At 37.1% G+C, this 21,486-nt stretch overlaps 1 protein-coding gene across 2 annotated transcripts; it reads right to left on the bottom strand.

Moving 5' to 3' along the window:
* Positions 1–5,933: 5,933 nt before the first annotated feature.
* LOC139115660 (uncharacterized) lies at positions 5,934–21,446 on the bottom strand. Of its 2 annotated transcripts, none has more exons than XM_070677951.1 (9): positions 20,975–21,446; positions 20,469–20,653; positions 19,552–19,760; positions 18,633–18,682; positions 17,703–17,798; positions 16,454–16,624; positions 15,527–15,657; positions 13,029–13,269; positions 5,934–6,947 (listed from the first exon to the last, which is right to left on the bottom strand). In XM_070677951.1, exons 1-9 carry the CDS (start codon positions 21,030–21,032, stop codon positions 6,910–6,912), a joined length of 1,179 nt encoding a protein of 392 aa, XP_070534052.1. In that variant the 5' UTR covers positions 21,033–21,446; the 3' UTR covers positions 5,934–6,909. The 2 variants fall into 2 exon arrangements, with proteins under 2 accessions (XP_070534052.1, XP_070534051.1); XM_070677950.1 differs by having other exon boundaries at positions 20,469–20,656; positions 20,975–21,441.
* Positions 21,447–21,486: the final 40 nt, after the last annotated feature.

Here is a 21,486-nt window from a genome sequence, read left to right as displayed (position 1 = left end):
TGCATAAAATTGTGTCAAGGCAGCACTTCTGTTAAAAAGTCGTCGTAGTTGAATGTTTCTAGTCAACGACTTACTGTAAGATTTCTACCCTACAGTATGGAGCACAGGTGTCCGGAGTTGCCGGTGTACATGCATAGAGAGAGATTACACGGCAACTCCGGACACCTGTGGTATGGAGTATGTTCAAATAGGCTTTATATAGTGCTGTACGTTTCACCAGTATTCTCAGATTTACAGAATATACAGAATGTAATATTATTTTACAGAAATGTGTTTCTTTAATTCCCATGATGTTGTTGAGCGTTTTTATTTGAACGTCTGTTTGAAAAGTTATGTCTCTGCCGCACGGCGGATGGAGCACGCCCTCTATCATACTTATACCCGTTATCTAACATTCGAAAAAGTAAGTAAAATCAAATGTTATTTGTGCTGCCATGCGCACAGCCGGGTATAAACAGCACTTTTGATTCACCTATGAATGCTAACGCCATAACCTTTCATTTAAACCCGTGTGTCCATTCAAATGTAGATAATCTAAAGAATTAACTTGGCAACATTTCAACATATTTGAACATTCCCTGACGCCATTGTCAATGAGGTAAGCCCCTTTATCCCACTTAACCTGTTCACCCCAGTTCCCTGTAAACAGGTCCATGATCACCATTGATAACAATGGGTTTGGACAAAACCATGGTGGTGGAAGGGTTAAGGTAGTATGCGCCTCGAAAGTGAAAGACCTAAACTTTTGCTCAAACTTTCCTCTATGAAACTTCAACCAAATAAAAATAAAAATCAGGGGTCACCATACAAAGTATGGTACTCAGTAGAGAAACAAAGTCTCCAACATTTACCGATATCTGAAATTCAAAATGGCCACCATCTCGGCGTTGACTCCAGGGGGTGTATTTTTATGATTTTCGAAAAACTAAGACCGAGAACATTGTTCTAACTCCGAGAGCTTTAAAGTGAGCCCTCACAAGTGGTAGATCAGAAAAGAAATTGCAAAAATTTAAGAGTCCGAATGTCTGTCCTCGGGACTCGTTAGGTCTACAAACTGTGAGAGCATTTGGTATCACTTTGTGAACATTCAAAGACAGCAAGGAATGACGAGATACCTAGTGTCTTTCCTGTTATGTTTCTCGGGTAAAAGTTGTCAGCATTTCCACTGTTTACCAAGAAATGGGAGCTTCAACTGTATTTCCAGAATGTGTCACTCATCGCAAATAATTTTCTATTTCTTTTTCTTCACTTCAGGACAGGCGTCAAGAATTCTTCCAAGCAAATTTAATTAAATTAATTAATTAATTAATTAAATTAATTTTTGCCTTTGCCCATTTGTACTGTAACACAAAATCAACAGCTCTTCATATTATCAAACTTTGCACTGAAAGAACTTCAGAAATCTGACGTACAATGTGCATTACATCTTTTCCGCCAAAATTGCAGCATTTTTAAATACACCAGACCGTTCTATAATGTGTGCTTCATCTGTCTTAGCGTGAGACATGGAGGAAATCAAGCTTCCTTTCTGTAACTTGGCCCATCAATTTCTTATACAGTTCTTTATAGTATTTTCTCGAAAAACAAGTTTTCATTCTTGCACTGCAAGTTGAACAATTTACCGATACGTCTCACATCATAAATTGAGAATAGCAAATAAAACCAGATAAAATATCAAACATACCTTGTGTTGTGGTCATGATAAAAAAAACCAACAAAACTCATCAGACAGCATCTGCAGTACCAACAAATACAGGTTTATACTTTGCAGAGTTTTCCAATGGATTTGGACTTCGATTTGAAAATATTTATAGTAAACGGCTGCCAAAAACACTTTGACATTTGAAATTGCATATGACAAGGAGAAACTGTCGTAACAGTACAATATGATTCAGTCTACGCTTGTGCGCAACACATATACCCCCTCTACATTTAGAAGTGTTTTCTTGGCCTGATATATGAGCGTAAACTGAAAATCCGAAATGTTCCTCATGTTTTCTGTGACATCATACATATCAGCGAGTCATTCTATCGTGTAAGTATTATCACAGTATTATCACAGTGATTATGAAATGATGAATATGATATGATTTGATATGATTTATTTCACCTAGAAAAGGTATGATCACAAATCAAACAAATGTGTCTTTTGATTGTATACAATCAAACCGTGTTTACATAACTAGGTGAAAGGCTAGAAAATAGTCCAAAACGGACTAATCTAGTCTAGCCAATCAGAACACTAGTTTAATAACATAGAAGAATTTGACAGCTGCAGTTAACAATAAACAAATACATCAAATGGAGTGTGAAGAGAAAAATTCAAATATTTGCATAACAAAAAAACGTTCTCAAGTAAGGCCACAACTCAGGAAAGTCTAAACGAGACAGTCCGTGTCTAACTAAAACAAAAGCTACCAGAATAAATAATAATATTCATCTTACAAATTAAAGTCTTTCTGTAAAAGAAATTTTCTGTATTCTTTTTTAAATTTATTTCTCCCTCGAATATCACGTAAAGTGTTGGGTAAATTATTCCAAAGTTTCGCCCCAGCAAACATGATTGAAGACTGACCAATGCTACTATCATATTTCGGTACATGAAGATCTCCTTTAGCTTTACATCTTGTTTGATAGCCGTGATTTACATAAGTGAAATAGTTACTGAAATGAGATGGTAGCCTGTTACAAAGTGTGTCATGTACAAAAATACCAACTTGATAATCGTACTGTTTGAAGATATCAAGGATGCCTAATTTCTTGAACAGTGGTGCGGTGTGCGCATCAAACTTACTACCTGTCATGGCACGAACAATTTTTTTTTGCACCAAGAAGATATCCACTAAGTAAGTCCTGTACGCACTACCCCAAACCTCAAGCCCATATGAGATATGAGGTAAGACTAAAGTATTATATAGCATGATAAGTATTGAACATGGTAAAATAGCATGTAACCTGTACAAAATTCCAACATAATGACATATCTTTTTTCTGATTTTAAGAATGTGTGTCTTCCATAAAAGACTGCTATCAAGGCAGGTCCCTACAAAAGATGAACTGTCTGTTTCTTTCACTCGCTGGTTATTCACACTAATATGATCTTGGACCATTTTGCGATTGTGTCTACTGCTGATCACCATGTAATTTGTTTTGTCAATATTGATCGTCAGCTTGTTAACATAACACCATTCAGTCACATTTTCAAACTCTATATTCGCTTGACGGAGGGAAACATTTCCTTGGTTTGACTGAATTGTACGAAACAGATTCGAGTCGTCTGCATACAGTCTGAAATTGAAATAACTGGAAGACTTAGGAATATCATTAATGTACAACAAAAACAATATTGGTCCTAGAATGGAACCTTGTGGAACACCACAAGTGATATTTAAAAGATGTGAGTCTGTATCCTTGATCCTGACAAACTGCTTTCTGTGATGTAAATAACTACTGAACCACTTCAGAGGCAGGCCCCTGATTCCATAATGTTCCAGTTTAGCAAGTAAAATATCATGATTGACAGTGTCAAACGCCTTTGAAAAATCTATGAACAAGCCAAGAATTGAGTTTCCCTTGTCCATTGCGTCCAGTAAAGACTGTGCCAAACTGACAATAGAAAGTTTACAGCTGTGTTTTTCTCTAAATCCATACTGGTGCTCGTATAAAATATGATGTTTTTCAAGAAAGCGCAATAAAAAGCTATTCATGATTTTTTCAAAAATTTTACTGATGACAGGGAGAATCGAAATTGGTCTGTAATTACCTAATTCTTCGATACTACCTTTTTTATAAATGGGCATTACTCTCGCAATTTTTAGGTTATCTGGAAACTGACCTGTTGAAAAAGACAAATTAATTAAATGTGCAAGTGGGACTGAAATTTCAGCCTTGCCCTCGTGCATTAAAGTTGTAGAAATATTGTCCCATCCTGCAGCTTTACGAACATTAATATGTGAGATAACATTTTCAACATCACTTGGTGTAACAGGAGATACAAAAAAACAATATGATACTCTGTCACCTAAAAACTTATGAAAAGAATCAGTAAGTGTTGCTGGAATTTTGTTTGCCAAATTTTCACCCAACGTGGACGAAGAAATCGTTAAAATCTTCAGCAATGTCGTGAGGCTGTGTATGGATAACATCCTGGCCATTTATGTTGGTTTTCACTTGACCTGGCACAATTGCTTCTTTCTGCTTACACCTGCCAGTCAAATCGTTGATAACATCCCAAGTCCTTTTTGTGTTACCCCTATTACTCAGTAGAAGGTTCCCATAATAATGACTTTTTACTTTCCTCAGTATTTTCGTAAGAATATTTCTAAAACTCTTGTACCGGTTGTAGAGCTGTGCGTCGAAATTCCTAGCTACAACTTTTTTGTAGAGTTTGTGCTTTGTCCGCACAGACTTTCGTATGCCAGGAGTCAACCATGGTTCATCTTTTTTTCCTTTTTTACTGACATATTTCCTCTTCAAAGGAGCATGAATTGAACAGATGTCTTGGAATTTATGAGTAAAAATATCAAAAGCAGTATTTACATCATCACAATTGAGAACTTGATCCCAATTTTCTGCTCTGAGGTCATTTCTGAAAGCCTGGCCATCAAACTTTGACATATCTCTAGTAAAAACAGTTGATGGAGTACAACCATACGTCTTGACATCATTGAAAAAAGCAAAATTGGAAGGTGGTCTGAAATATCAGCAGTAATTGTACCACAATTAATATTTGTATCAACCATATTTGTGTATAGATGATCAAGAATAGTTTGGGAGGTGGCTGTTAAACGAGTTGAGGTGTTAATTACCTGAATAAAATTGTAACAAGCCATTGTATCTATCAAGTTACAAGCAATACTATTCAAGTCATTGCTAACATCAACATTAAGTCACCAAGTAGAATACATTTACAGTGATTACGTTCGAGGTCACAAACCACATGTTCTAAGCTACTGATAAAAGCACCAAGTATCTGGAAGTACTTATACAAAAATGATATTATAGGAAAATTATGCAATAACATTTATTGAAGCATTGACTCCTACAAAATATTAATTTCAAGATTGCATCTACAACCAGGTTCATCACTGTGACAGAACATGTACTTGCCATGGCCATGCAAGGTACTAGTAACCCCTGCAACGGCTACGTATATCCTGAATACACTCACCATGTCGGCAATATAATGGTGACATCTCGGTAGGCCTCCTTCTGAACAGTCGCACATCCATCATCTGAGTGACCAAGTGACCTTTGATAACTGGCCACTAGTGTAAGGGAGGGTCGATGATCGTAAATTTAAACCGAAAAAATACATTAAAACTCACTCAGTAGTAAGGATCACCAAACAACTAAAACTGGCAACACATAACCAAATCACACATTTTGTTTCATTTTATCAACGAGCGATCGCCATCGCTAGGCTTGAACTAGGATATTTTTGTCGTGATCGATGGTTTGATCTTGTATGCTCAAATCTGACGTTTACCGCCAGACTTTATCTTCTTATACATATATGAATAGTTTATTTTCCTGATAGATGAACATTGCCAAACACTCCATTGAAATATTTGATAGTTAGAAATTATCCATGCCAATCTTGATATGTGGTGGTTCCATTTGGTCAAAATTTTAAATTTATCTTTGAAAATATTTAACGTTAAGGTGGCGGTTGAGAAAAAGATTACACGTCGGTAGTAGCAATCAGTCAGGAGTCTGCCATAGAGGGCTAAGATTTTCTAACTTTAGGAGGTAAAGTTGGAGAAGTCCGTCGCCCATTAATTGAGCCAATGAAATAATAAGAGAATGATATCTGTCCATCATCTTTCCTCTTTCGGTTGTTTAAGGTCAACGATTGTGATGATTTTTGGTCACAGACGGGTCCGTTAAGAGCAGGCGACCCACGAAAATACAAACTTTTGAGTAAGCACATGGACGATCTGACATATTTATTTCAAAATACATCACTAATGTAAGATACACTCGCTGTAATGGCTAAAAATCTACATATGTAGCACAGTTTGAGAGTTTATCCAAGTTTTGTTCCGAAACGCCAGAGAATGTGTTTCCGCTGATGCGTCGTTAATGCCTCTATCACTGAGTGGCGGAAGAAATATAATTCTTTGACATGAGATGAATGCATAGAAGAAGGAGCAATATTGATTGCGTGTACTCAATGCAAAGTAACAAGCCAGATGAAGCCCGGGGTAGAGAAGGCAAACAAAGAAAAGGTGGTACAGAATATCATAGAGAGATTAAATTTATGGAGCAGGCAAAGCTGGGTTAAACAATGTCGAACAAAGTATAGAGAACTGAGCAACGGAGAAGGTACAAGTTGGTAGCAAGATTTTAAGAGACTACATGGTTCATGGAAGCCTCACAGAAATAAAGTGCAGTAATGGAAATGTGGTACACACTGCAGAGCAAGAGAAAACATACAGATGAAGTACCAACGAAAATAAAATGTTAACATTTGCTGTAATTTGATATCCCATCTATGCTTCGAAACAGTCCATTATGTTATGTCCCAAACTATCCCTATGTATCAAACATACACGTAGGAGTTAACATGAAAGATGTTATCTCATAGTTTTATTCACTGCTAACTACTCTATCGGATTCTTTGACCTTGTTTTTTTCACGTTGTCTTTTATTATAAATTAATGTATGATTACCAACAAGGTGTCATTTCCAATGATGTTATATAAAAATGAGAATTAGCTATACACCGTTGGAAATTCAAAATTAACGGAAAAAATCTTATGTTCTCTTCTCCTCACGAAGCTACTTAAACGGTCATATTGTTTGTAAGCTGATACTTTTCTATAAGCCACTCAACAGATAATTCTTGAACTATTGGATGATCAATTGGTAAGTTACTTTAACGATATCTATAACAAGTTTAGATTTTTAAAATGAGTCTTCACAATCAATTCTTCCCATTTTACCTGAAAGAAAAGAAAATTAATTAAAAAGGGCAGAATGAACGGATATGCAACTACAAAACGATGAAAGTAAACTGTTGGGATTTAAAGAGGGTATTAATGCTGTTCATTATGGTTATTCACGTAAAGTATTTGTTCTCCAAATCCACATTCAATTAAGATTGAAAGGAAAAATACGTTTTGACGGTTCAATGAACTGCTGTCTCTCTTTGCCAAGATCATCAATAAATATAAGGGCTTGCTTAACATCTGCCACCCATTTTTAGAAATGCCAGTTTCTATACTGTTGTTTATCTATAATACTAAATAAGGAGACTTCGTTTTGCGTACCAATTTTTCTCCCGAATTGAGGCAATGGAGCACCAATCTGATGGCATAGTTATGCTCACCTACCAGCTTTGTCTGACATCTCCCCAAATCATCATCGTTTATTGCGTGGATCGACCGCTACACATAGATAAGTTTTCACATTCGCCGTCGCCGAACACTGCTCGCTTTTGAAAATGGCGGCTGTGAGTGTAAACAATACGCAAACAATACATACAAACGTACACTCACGGCCGAAACAAAGGCGATGATCGGCCATCGTTCGGCCAACATCCGAAAGTTACCGACATAGTACGCATGCGCAGACTGTATTTCTGAACTATAAAGCCTGCCGCACTGCATTTGACCGGACAGTATTTCCAGACTCCTCGGAGGAATATGCAACGTGTCAAGATAGTGGTCCCGGTACGGCCGTTCATACAGCGAGCAGTTTTCGCGGAACACATTGACGGGGAATGGGGGGGATTTGCTACGGCGATAAGTTATGTTGTTTAGTTTAATGGAGAAGATTTCGTTTATTGTGAGCAAAACTATCAGGTAAGCCAACCATTGCAACGTGTAATTTCTGCGTGCACCATGGCATGTGACTTCACTGTGTCTGTGGTTTTATTTTTCGTTTTTGACTAAGACTTCACAGTGACTCGGGTGTTGCATTTTGTTTTTGACTAAGTAACGCCTATCCTTATTCTTCTTTTCACAACAACATTCTATGCGGTGACTACAATTTTGAGTTTGTTTGATTTGCCGACTTTTGAAATCATTTTAAAGTTTACTTTTGCAGCCATGCAGCATGACATGAGGTCATTCATTTCAACCGTCAACTTGCACACCTGTACAAAAGCGGCCTTGCCAAATTCCATCGAACGCACCTGCTTTGCATTCTCTATTGAATGACATTTTTGAACGGAGACTCAACTTCAAGAAAAGGAAAGTTTCGTTTTTAAATTTAACAGTTTTTGACGCCTCACACATAATTTTGTAATATTTATCGTGAAATTTATCGACAAATTCCCAGTCATGTAAGTCATGGTATGCGCAGCAGCGACTGCGAGAACTATGAGAGAACGAGTGACAGAGGGGTTTGATATAGTGTCAGTTCTATGGATTAAAAAGCCGACGACATTAAAACACTACACAGCGTGGTTCCTCTAAAACCATGAGTACAGTAACGTTTACTTTGACTTGAGGCAGTGTTTTTGTGAATGATATTTTTTTTATTACTTTCCATGTATCTATGTCAGCCCTATTAGAAATATTTATGATAGGGGCGTATAGAGAACATGTTATATCCATGATGTACCCATGACTTTAACGTCATTTTTATGTCGCGCTGAAGTGAAACAAACTTTCAACGTACTCGAGCTTGAGATATCAGTGGTAAACTATGTAAGCCGAGTGCATATACATGTACCCTCTCCTGAAGTGCTTAACATATGAATTATCAACTTCTTATCTCTACTTTAATTGCCCAACTTTCCTTATAATAAAGAAAGACAAATGTAACTCAAAACAATAATTGTGTTATTATTATAGTTGACAGAGTACTGAGTTGTCTTTAATGCAAAATACCTATCATCTTTGTTCACATTCTCCTTTCTGTAGACATGCCAAAACGCAAGAATATTACCACAACCATAGCAGAACTTCAGACCTCGCAATCATCATTTGGTACGTACATGTACATTACCAATGTAACTGCTTAGTATCCACTTTGGCACAGCAAAGTGTACGGACATATAATGTGGATGATGGTAATTGAAGTATGCTGAAACAGGACTAATGTAGACATTCATAAGGGATCCTTTTGTTTTCCACTGAACATGCAACGTGCTGTCAAAATTTTTTCCTCCTTTGTGAGATAAACAGACGCAGCTTTATTTCACACCACTGTATCAATGAAACGAAGGCATGATAACATGATGGGACAGGAAAGGAAAACAGAACAATTAAGTTATAACTCTGTATTAACTGAACAAATCTTTTTGTGTGGCAGTTACAACACAGACACTGGATCAGAAACTGACCAGAAAAGAGTCGCCATTGAAGAGCTTGAAGACTCCAACCGTAACATCAAAAGTCTTTGCAGGTGAGTCTTGCATATCTACAACTTCTACATTTTTGCTTCTGTTTGCCACATGGATATATTGCAGAGGAATCAGTATTGGCAGTATTTATCTGGTGTACATAATCCTTATGTTTCTAAGTCAATCTGTCTATTGCTATAGTAGTCTTGAGGGCAGAACTAATCAGCTGAGGGTCAGGTTTGTGAATGTATGAGGAATGGGTTGATAATTGAATGTCCTCATAGTCACATCACAGTTCCAAAAATAAATATGCTGTTAGCCTACAATGTAGAAGCAGTCAAAGATCACTATTACTTTTGAACCTGCACTTAATAAATGTAGGAATGACTGTTGCATTCGGTCGCAAGTAGATGGGTTAAAATTATCATGCATGTAAGTAAATTAAGCAAAAAACATGGTCAAAAGTTAAGAATCTAAAATTTGAAAACTTCTGGCTCTGGGACTATTACATTATGTAGAAAATTCTATGATCAGATGATAGCACAAGTTTGTAACAAAAAAGTTGACCTATTTGCAAGTATGCATATGAATGAGCAAGGAATTGCAATAACATCAATTTCCCAATTTACTATTTTCTATAGATACGTGCACAACACCAATATCAAGCCAAACAGCATTCTAAAGTTACAACATTGACAGCTTGGTTCAAAGCCAACAGTGAAATATCCGATGCAAGACTCATTCCTTATCATAATTTCCCAGAGCACTTTACCTTGAATGCAACTACATGTGAGTGGAAACCAAGAAAGAAAGGACTTGCTATTGGGAGACTATATCAAGCTAACCCTGTAGAAGGAGAAAGGTTCTATCTTAGACTTTTACTGCATCATGTACCAGGAAGCATATCATTTGAAGACATTCGAACATTACCAGATGGTACAATTTGTTCAACCTTTAAAGAAGCAGCACTGAAGAGAGGGCTATTACAGGATGATGAAGAATGGATTGAATGCCTCAGAGAAGCTTCTGTTTATGCAAGTCCAAATCAAATTCGTCAGTTATTTGTAACAATTTTACTTTTTTATGAACCTGCAGAACCTCTTAATATTTGGAATAAATTCACAAGGGAGATGTCTGAGGATATACAGTTCACAATGAGAAATAGTAGGAGTAACTTGACTACAGATGACATCATAAATTGTACACTTCGTCATATTGAAGATTTACTCAACAAGCATGGAAATCATTGAAAGACTTTCCAGGGATGCCTGAAGCACAACAGCAACTGAAAGCTACTAGCTGTCTTATCGAAGATGAAACTTGCTATTCTGTTGAAGAACAATCATTAAAAGCAGACAAAAATGAAAAGATGCTTAATCAAGATCAACTTAATGTTTACAATGCTGTCTTACAAGCCATCGAATCCCCTGATGCATCATTTCTGTTCTTTCTTGATGGACCTGGTGGAACAGGGAAAACATTTTTGTGTAACACTATATTAGCCCGTGTTCGCTCAAAACAGCGCATTGCATTAGCTGTAGCATCATCAGTATAGCAGCTGAACTGCTTGACGGTGGAAGAACAGCTCACTCTAGATTTAAAATTCCAATACCAATACTTCAAAACAGCACATGCAACATTTCAAGACAAAGTACTCTTGCTAAGTTAATTTCTAATACATCTATTGTCATCTGGGATGAAGCACCGATGATCCACAATATGTGATGGAGTGTGTCCACAAACATTTTGTGACATCATGCATTCAGATATGCCATTTGGTGGAAAAGTAGTTCTGATGGGGGGGGGGGGGGGGACTTTAGGCAGGTTCTGCCTGTCGTTCGCAATGGATCCCAAGCAGACATTGTTGATAGTTGTATCCAAAAGTCATTTCTGTGGACCCATTTCCGCATCTTTAATTTGCAAATCAATATGCGTATTCGTAGTCAATCACATGATTCTGAACGAGATTTTGAAGAGTTTCTTCTTCGTGTTGGAGATGGTACTGAGACTGAATATCTTCATGATGACAAACCAAAAATTAAGTTACCCAAAAATATTTGCATAGAGAAAAAACAAGATGTAAATGATACGGTTTGCACTTTGATACATAACGTCTTTCCATACTTGAGAGATTCAACAGATTTGGGTCATAGTGCCATTAACCGAGCTATTTTAGCACCAACTAATGCAACTGTGGACAGTATAAATTCCAAAGTCATGGATATATTTCCTTCAACTATCTGTAAAACTTATTATAGTGCAGACTCAGTATCTGATACCAATCATGCCAGACTTTACCCAGTAGAATTTCTTAATTCACTTACACCATCTGGACTCCCCCCCCCCTCATAAGTTGTTTGAAAAAAAACTGTCCCATTATGCTTATAAGAAATTTGAGTCCTTCAAAAGGCCTTCTAAATGGAACAAGGCTAAAAATTGCTAATCTTGGTAAGCGCATTATTGAAGCCATTATTACCACAGGAAAACATGCAGGACAGTCAGTATTTTTACCTAGAATTACAATTACGCCTTCAGATTCTGGCTTGCCATTTGATTTAAGGAGGCGACAATTTCCGATTCGTCCAGCCTTTGCTATTACAATTAATAAGTCTCAGGGACAAACATTGGACTTTATTGGACTTGACATAAGAGAACCGGTATTCACTCATGGACAACTATATGTTGCACTTTCGAGAGTTCGTTCATTTTTAATATACGAGTCATGTCTGATAGTTTTGAGGGTGAGGATTGCTTTACTGAGAATGTTGTTTATAAGCAAGTATTATTTTCTATCAAATAATGATTACTGTCCCATTATGCTTATAAGAAATTTGAGTCCTTCACAAGGCCTTCTAAATGGAACAAGGCTAAAAATTGCTAATCTTGGTAAGCGCATTATTGAAGCCATTATTACCACAGGAAAACATGCAGGACAGTCAGTATTTTTACCTAGAATTACAATTACGCCTTCAGATTCTGGCTTGCCATTTGATTTAAGGAGGCAACAATTTCCGATTCGTCCAGCCTTTGCTATTACAATAAATAAGTCTCGGGGACAAACATTGGACTTTATCACTTTCGAGAGTTTGTCATTTTCTAATATACGAGTCATGTCTGATAGTTTTGAGGGTGAGGATTGCTTTACTGAGAATGTTGTTTATAAGCAAGTATTATTTTCTATCAAATAATGATTAACTGTCCCATTATGCTTATAAGAAATTTGAGTCCTTCACAAGGCCTTCTAAATGGAACAAGGCTAAAAATTGCTAATCTTGGTAAGCGCATTATTGAAGCCATTATTACCACAGGAAAACATGCAGGACAGTCAGTATTTTTACCTAGAATTACAATTACGCCTTCAGATTCTGGCTTGCCATTTGATTTAAGGAGGCAACAATTTCCGATTCGTCCAGCCTTTGCTATTACAATTAATAAGTCTCGGGGACAAACATGGACTTTATCACTTTCGAGAGTTTGTCATTTTCTAATATACGAGTCATGTCTGATAGTTTTGAGGGTGAGGATTGCTTTACTGAGAATGTTGTTTATAAGTAAGTATTGTTTTCTATGAAATAAAGTAATGATTAAAAAAATTACATAGTCATTCCTGCCATATGGCATTGTTTCTATAGATAAGATATCCCCATGTTGTCTAATGATGATTCGATTCAATATTTGACCCGTGCAAAGCACGGGTATCTGTCTAGTATGTATAAAATGTTCAATCTTGTACCATGTTTCTTTTTTGCATCTTCACACAATGCAGCATATTTGCCACTCTTCTTAAGCTTCATGAGTGCTTCGTTGAACCATTTTATCAGGGAGCTGTCTTTTCTTGCTACAGCACCGACTCCCTCTGCACAGTGCATGACGTCATCCAGCGGCTCAAAACCTACTGGTGTGCCCGTTAATAATTCAAAGCGCTGATCGCTACCTTCTCCAACTGGTAGCGTTAGGGCAAAAACTGCATCGACCTGTTAAGGTAGATTTCAGTAGACATTTTCTTCAAGTGTGTATGATTCACTTTATTTTAGTGTACTTAGGTAGGTACGTAGGTACGTAGGTACGTCGGTAGGTACGTACGTAGGTAAGTTGATATAACATTATTGAAAGTCATAAAGCATTTTAACTTCTTCCGATTCCTAATTTGTATATTTCATGAACTTTCCTAATTAGGGATATATTCCTGGATTTTCTCGATCAAAGTTGGCGAAATTGGTGTAACTAAGAACTCCACCGACTCCACTTACAGACAATCAATGTTCAGCAAATCTGACATTTTGGCAAACCATAAGTCATTCATGGATAATTTTAATGTTACAATAAAGGATGACAATTATAAGTTGCCCAGCTTATACTGGATACCAAAGCTCCACAAAACACCTTACAAAGCTAGGTTTATCGCAGGATCTTCAAAATGTTCAACAACAGAGTTATCGAAGATACTGACTTCTGTTCTTTGTACTGTTAAACGGGGACTTCAAGCATACTGTGATGTTGTCTTTTCTCGGAGTGGTATAAATCAAATGTGGATATTAAAAAATTCGAAGGAACTCTTGGAAAATTTGAAATCAAGATCTGTTTCAAAAATAACATCTATTAAAACTTTCGATTTTTCCACATTGTATACCACAATACCACATAATAAATTGAAAGAACGCTTGAAAAAACATCATCAACCAAGCATTTTTCTACAAAAACGGTTCACGCCGTTACAAATATGTAGTATTAGGTTATAATTCTACATATTTTGTTAAAAATACTACTAACGCTAAAGTGTTTTATACCGAGAAAGACATTATATATGTATGCTTGATTTCCTCATCGACAACATATTTGTAGAATTTGGAGGACACATTTTCCAACAGTGTATAGGAATTCCTATGGGCACTAACTGTGCTCCCTTGCTTGTAGACTTGTTTCTGTTCTCATATGAGGCAGAATTTATCCAGAACTTAATTAAACAGAAAAAGGTCTCTGTAGCTCGAACTTTCAATCTAACATATAGATACATAGACGATGTTATTTCTATGAATAACTCTGAATTCAGTAAATATCTCGCTTTGATTTATACCTCCAGAATTGGAGATTAAAGAAACTACAGAAACCGCCTTTCTGCTTCATATCTGGACATTTTACTTGAATTTGACTCTAATGGTCACCTTTCTACTAGGCTATATGACAAGAGAGATGATTTCAACTTTAGTATCATCAATTTTCCACACCTCATAAGTAATATTCCACTCTCACCAGCTTATGGGGTATACATTTCCCAGCTTATTCGATATGCTAGAGCATGCAGTTCATATGGTGATTTTGTAGAGAGACATGGCCACTCTCTTACAAACTATTAAAACAAGGTTACACCAGAGCAAGACTTGTCTCTACATTCAAACGCTTTTTTGGCAGTATCGCAAGCTGGTAGATAAATACAATATCTCTCTTCGACAAATGATCACTGATGGCATCGGTGACATTGGGCCTTAGTTAGCGACCACTACCTATCTGACTTATAGATTGATATATGGCGGGTGCCACATGTGGGGCAGGATGCGCTTACTATTTTCGAAACACCTGACATCACTTCTTGGTCTTTTGGCCAGAGGTCCATATATCTTTCTTTCATGAATTTGACTTTGTTTGTGTACCGTCTATTTACTGTCTGTTCTGTGCTGTTTTGTGTCTATGTTTACAACTATTGTCTTACAATTTTGACCTAGTGTTATTGGATTATGGATTGGTATGATTGCGATTATATTATTCCACATACATTGATGGTGCTAAGTTAAAATAACATTGAAAGTCACTTCGCATTTTCATGTCAGCTACTTTATAATTTGCATATCTGATGGGCTTTCACAGTTTGGTATACATAGCTTGAAGGACTTGACCAAATGAAATTAAACGTGCTGTATAAAGTGGTGATAAAATGACAGCAGAGCTGGTTACATATTTGTACAATTAATGACCTTTAGAATCTGTTGTAAATATTGTTCATGAGGTTGATAATAACTCTTTCAATGAAGTTGCAAACATGTGGCAAAAGCTTACATTAACACACAACTGCAATATAATGAAACGCTTGAGAATTTTCAGTTCATATCTGGTTATGAAGTTGGCATACAATAAAAATCACCTGAGGTAGAGGTGTATCTTTATCTCTAAAGATAAATAGCAAAGTACATTCCGTTCTCATCTAGATGCTATCTACAGGTGTCCATAACTACGTACCTCGTTGTTTTCAAGGTAATAAGGCAGATATGAATATGGTACGACAATTCGTTCATACTGCAGAGTGTCGGCACCAACTACTTTGTTATCCCTCAAACATCGATTATTGCTGTGCCAGCCTTCCAGAAAAACTGCAAAATGAAAGCATTTTGGAAGATTACATTGCCCGTAATTTAGAATGCAATCTGACGTTTGATGGGTAACCGCGTCAAGTGAACTGATAAGAGAACGTTTCCTGTGATAGGAGAGTCATGTGGTCAGTACTTGCACATTATAGGTCATTTTCTTTCGCCACCATTATTTAAGTAAACGTGCTGAACCAATGACTCGACCACTATTCTTACATCAAACGATAGGGGCATTTCATTCTCTCTGATAAGAGCAGTAAGCATCACCCTACATACATTTCAAGTTAGCTGTGACCCCTTCGACGCTGAGAACATTGGATTACATCTCTCGAATGAAAAGAAGGTCATCAAGAATGACAAAATACCTACTTTCTTATCTGTTATATTTCTTGAGTTAACGTTTCCGGGATTTCCTTCCTTAACTATAAATTGGGAACTGAATGCATTGATCGGGTTTTAGAAGACAACATTGACCATAATTTGAGATTCAACCTGGCGTTTGATGGGTAACCGGGTCACGTGAATTGATAAAAGAACGTTTTCTGTGATAGGAGAGTCATTGGGTCTGTACTGGCACATTACAGGTCATTTTCTTTCGCTATCGTAATAAGTAAACGTGTTGAACCGATGACGTGGCCATTATTCTTTACATCAGACGTTAGGGGCATTTCATTCTGTCTGATAAGAGCAGTTAGCATCTACCTACAGGCATTTCAAGTTAGCTATGATCCCTTCGACACTGAGAATATCGGATTGCATCTCTCGAATGAAAAGAAGGCAATCAAGAATGACAACATACCTACTTTCTTGCCTGTTATGTTTCTTGAGTTAAAGTTTTCGGGATTTCCTTCCTTAACTATAAATTGGGAAGTTCCACTGTATTTCCAGAACGAGTGGCTCGTCCAAAATATATTAGCTATTTCTTTATTCATCGCTACGAAGCATGCGTCAATAGTTCTTCCGAGTAAACCTTCAAGAGGCGACAAAAACTATAGTCAAGAGGGGACGAGCTGTGAGCCAGAGTATTATTTCATTGTCAAAGTCAGCATGTCAGTGTTTAAGGTTCGTCGCAATACCTGATTACATGCCATATGAAAATATATGAGCGATTAAAACTTTTTTTACGACATGGAGGAACATCTTTTGCTTTTTTATACCTAAACTTCAACCGACAACATATTTTGGATATAACGTTCACATCGATAAGGCTGTTTATTATCCATTCCCCTACACCCGGTGTCGCTCACATATCACCAACCTAAGTTACGTCATTTCTGAGAATATCAAATTATTGATAACGGTAGTTTTCTAAACAACTCAGCGATAAACCACACTCGGTGACGGTAAACTACGATATTTTGACTAGTTAACGACATAGATGCACGATAGGTAGCGAGTGCATATAAGCTTATGGAGTGAACTGGTCAAAATTGAGTGGTACATCCGTCGTTTAAGTGGTTTTTGATATCATATCATAACAGTATATTGAAATTCTGGCCCAAAACCTTTAAAAAGGGAAATGTTATCTAAATAAGAGCTCGATTGTGTTACAACCGTGCTGTATCGCGAATATAGCATGGTTATTTTCATGTTTCGACCAATCACACCACTCTATTCGCGCCATCAACAAACTGATGATATGATGTATCACTGGTCACTGATTTTTTGTATTTATCGAATGTCACATTGAACGCATTTTGCAAACTAGTTAGCAATCATTGAAGATAGTTACATCTCACCTGTAAATGGTATTCTACAATGTATTTGCACATTAAACCCTCTTTACTTGTATTTACACGAGTATTGATACCGACCAAATGTAACTAGTACATTTTCGAGATTTCCTTTAATGTGGCATAGGAAACGTTCATTTACAGTAACCCTGAATGAAACAAAGGGTACTGAACTACGTAGACGAGACGGTGAGTGTTGTATACACCTGTGTATAGTGAGTCAAGAGTCACAACACAAACGGAGAGCACCATATATCCCGATGCCATAACATGTAAAAGTGTCAACTTGTCAAACATATTCATGGAATTTCCTACCTTTCCCGCCAGCTAGGTTGCCATTCTCTCCTTCAGTCAGGCAATGAGTAAACGGAAGGTATTGAAGCATGCAAGTCTTCCCAGCCTCTCTACATACTTTCAGGAATGGAAACGGACAGATTCGTGACGAGATTGAAAATATCGTTGCACACGGTTCAGTTAAATTCCGACTCAGAAGGTTTCAAAATAACTTACTCATCAAGCATTTCTCTCCTCCTAGAATTCTTCTGACGAGTCTACATATATTTCAAAGCAATTACGCAGTTTGCAGAGCGTCGCTTTTCCCAAGTATGAGGAAGAGTCTGACTCTTACTGGGCAAGAGCGACACCCATAACTCCAACCTTACGAACTTAACGTGTTAAATTACTTCTATGGCATTTACAATGTATATAATTCTACTATTTCAAGATTTGTACCAAACAGGTATACTTCCTCCTCTGGCGACATCCGTAAACACAGTGACTACGATTGCCTTGTCTGTGTGTGATGTCTGCCAGGCATGTCTCAATGCCAACCTGTTTACCTACCTATCTATTACCTACCTACCTACATACCTTCATACATACATACATACATACATACATACATACATACATACATACATACATACATACATACATACATACATACATACATACATACATACATACATACATACATACATACATACATACATACATACATACATACATACATACATACATACATACATACATACATACATACATACATACATACATACATACATACATACATACATACATACATAGACAGGTACAGCAAGACATACAATGGGCCACACGGTTGTTTATTTCAACGTCGGTTTCCTGATGAGGTTGACCTATAATTGTATTACTCAACGTTTAGATATCTGTTGCATTGAAACTACCTAATGCATTCGTGATGTCAAACATATAAATTGAACTTACTTTCCTGTAGAATATCTAGGTAGAATCCTTTAGTGCTTCCATCATCGTCACTGTATTGAGACATAAGAAAATTAGGCATGCCGAAAAATTAGTGCATGAGAGAGAGAGAGAGAGAGAGAGAGAGAGAGAGAGAGAGAGAGAGAGAGAGAGAGAGAGAGTTGTGCAGAAACATGCATAAACATATGCCAACTGTCATAATAACTCCGACATACGGCAACAGCGATCATGAGGTACATAACTGAGTTACTTCAAAATTGGTTAGATATACCTGCATAACTTTGTAATAAAATGATTATCAACATATAACAGCGGGATTGTGTTCGGAAACATAGTGATATAGCAAGCTGCAATTATTTTTCACGAGTTTTTGCTTCCTGTGAGTCAAAACCTGTTAGGCATATCAACACCTTGCATCAACTTAGAATTCAACACTTTCCTGTAAACTTTCGCTATATATGTTGAAGGACCTAATTGGGAGCCTCTACCCAGATGCTGGTAGATATTACCAGGCACACGATACTACTAATAACTCGCCATGTGTAATGATATACAATGTCACTTAAAACCGAGTAATAGCTCTCTTTGAAGGCATATCAGTAAAAAGAAACGAAATGGTCTCTCTGGTCACATCGTAAAACTGGATCATATCTGAGAACACATTAAATTAAGCAATAATGTACCTTCTGTCTCTTTATTATATTACATATTTCTTGTCACTGGTATTGATAAAGCAATAATGTAATATAATAGGTAATATTACCGGATAAATATTCGAGTTTTGACGTAAAGTAAGTACTTGACGTGTAAAACATGTTACGTTTAATCCGTAATCCGTATAACATGCACATGAATAAAGCTCTAATCTATACGTGGCAATATTTCGTAAATAACCCATTGGGTATTACGTCTAGTAACTTACATGTAAAAGAATGGACAGTTACATTCTATCTGGTGCTGGAACGTATAGATTTTGTCATCATTTTCCATCTCTGAAATGGCCTTCGTCATCTCATCTTCCAGGATATGCAAGAAGAGCAAAGTCTCAGCAAGATAGGCACGTCGGCGATTCATGAATCTCATATTTGCCAAGGTCAGCTGCAGCCTATTACCTAAGTCATACTGATACCTCTGTATGGAAAAACAACAGATGGAAGTCTTTCATTTGCATGTACGATAAACTTGTGTGAAATTAAAATACCCGATAGGATATTAAAATAACAACAACATATTCATTTTATTACTACAGTTCGTCTGTCTGTTACTTGTCCTCGTAAAGCCAAATGCCTGTTAAGGGAAGGCGTTGTAAAATTTACAAACTCTTTGCAGGTTGAAATTAGAATACCCACTTACGAAAACAAGGTAAAATTGGGGGCTAATTTGAAAGGAGGACATTCACTGTTATAACAGTTATAATAATTTTCGCTACAAAAAAGGTGTGAGAGGGGAAGTAATTTTCTACAGGGCTCTGAGCGGCCAGGGAAAATTTAGTTCTTTGTATTGGCGGAACGTATTAAAAAAGTCCAGCTCGTTTGTACAAATACACTGTTCTCTCTTGGTATTTTGTAACCTTCTGACATAAAGTAAGGTAAGACGTCTATGATTGGTAAATCGTTTAATGTCACAAGAAAAGAGTAAAAGTAAGATATATGAATCTACGAATGGGAATATGGCAGAAGCAAAGGGTTAGACTGGAAGGCAAAACCATGTAGCCATGCAGCTGAGGAGAGGGCCGAGATGTTTCAAGATGGGGAGTAAGGAGACGGTAACAATTTGGAGGGAAAGGATTGTTAAAAAAAACTTTGCTGTCCTCCTCTCAAAATTACTACCAGCATTTACATTTGTAAGATAGTTTCTTATCCTGACACGCTGTATCGACATCGGGATGGTCGAAGAAGTCAGGACTCTTGACGAAGGTACATGTACGTCCCCGTTGCCCAAATAACACAGGAGTTGTTCAATTGGTCCATTCAATGGTGTCTGGCAGACGTCCTTGTCAAGTAAAGACTCCTCTGAGCACAACGCTGCTGAAATATGAAAATATTAGATTATCATCATGAACGATGTCATCTGGAGCAATAGAATGACATATTCAAATGGGCGGGTAAATTTATAGCAGTTCTACTTGACATACAGTGGGGTGGCTACTGTATCTGTCAATTGGTCAACCTTTACTCTTGTAACACAATGGTGTTAGAGCTTTACTCTGAGCAACAGAACTTGCTTTTCTTCCGCAAGGCCCACAGATAATAGATCGCTTTCATGGTCGTTTGCAAAACAGAAGGTTTAAATTTCAGAATGCTTCGACGGAGTCCGATATATTGTCTAATAATACTACGACTCACCTTGTGTTAATAAGCATACACCTGTCACGATGAAGAGAGCCCTGTTCACAGTCTCCATGATGCCGCCCGCGTGATACTAGTAACTGACCAAAGAGTACTAGGTTGTGTCGTCGGCCTCGCTTTCAACAATATCACGCTTATCAGCTAAGTGACCCGCGTCCTTTGTTTGACAGACCGTACATGTAGGCCACAATGATATGTTAATGACGTAAATGAGCTATTGCTGAAGTTGCAAATTTGCTACGTTAAGTTCCTAGTCTGTGCCTTTGGTGTAATATTAAGATGTATACCTTATTCCGTTACTCGATAACAATAAAAAGTGATTGCCTAGTTCAGGCCTCAATCTTGAACTTGGAAAAATAAATCCCCAAGTTCTTACCGTAACTTCCCGATATAGCGAGTACAAAACTTCAGAAATAGACTTGACCCTGCAGTGAGAACAAGGTCGACTTTCACTGAGATCTCTGCATTTCACAATTTTGAGAGACGAATCATCTTAAGACCATCTTGTA

Source organism: Ptychodera flava, chromosome 17 (genome assembly GCF_041260155.1).
Source record: "Ptychodera flava strain L36383 chromosome 17, AS_Pfla_20210202, whole genome shotgun sequence".
Lineage (NCBI taxonomy): Eukaryota > Metazoa > Hemichordata > Enteropneusta > Ptychoderidae > Ptychodera > Ptychodera flava.
This window is presented reverse-complemented; position numbering and strand designations above follow the sequence as displayed.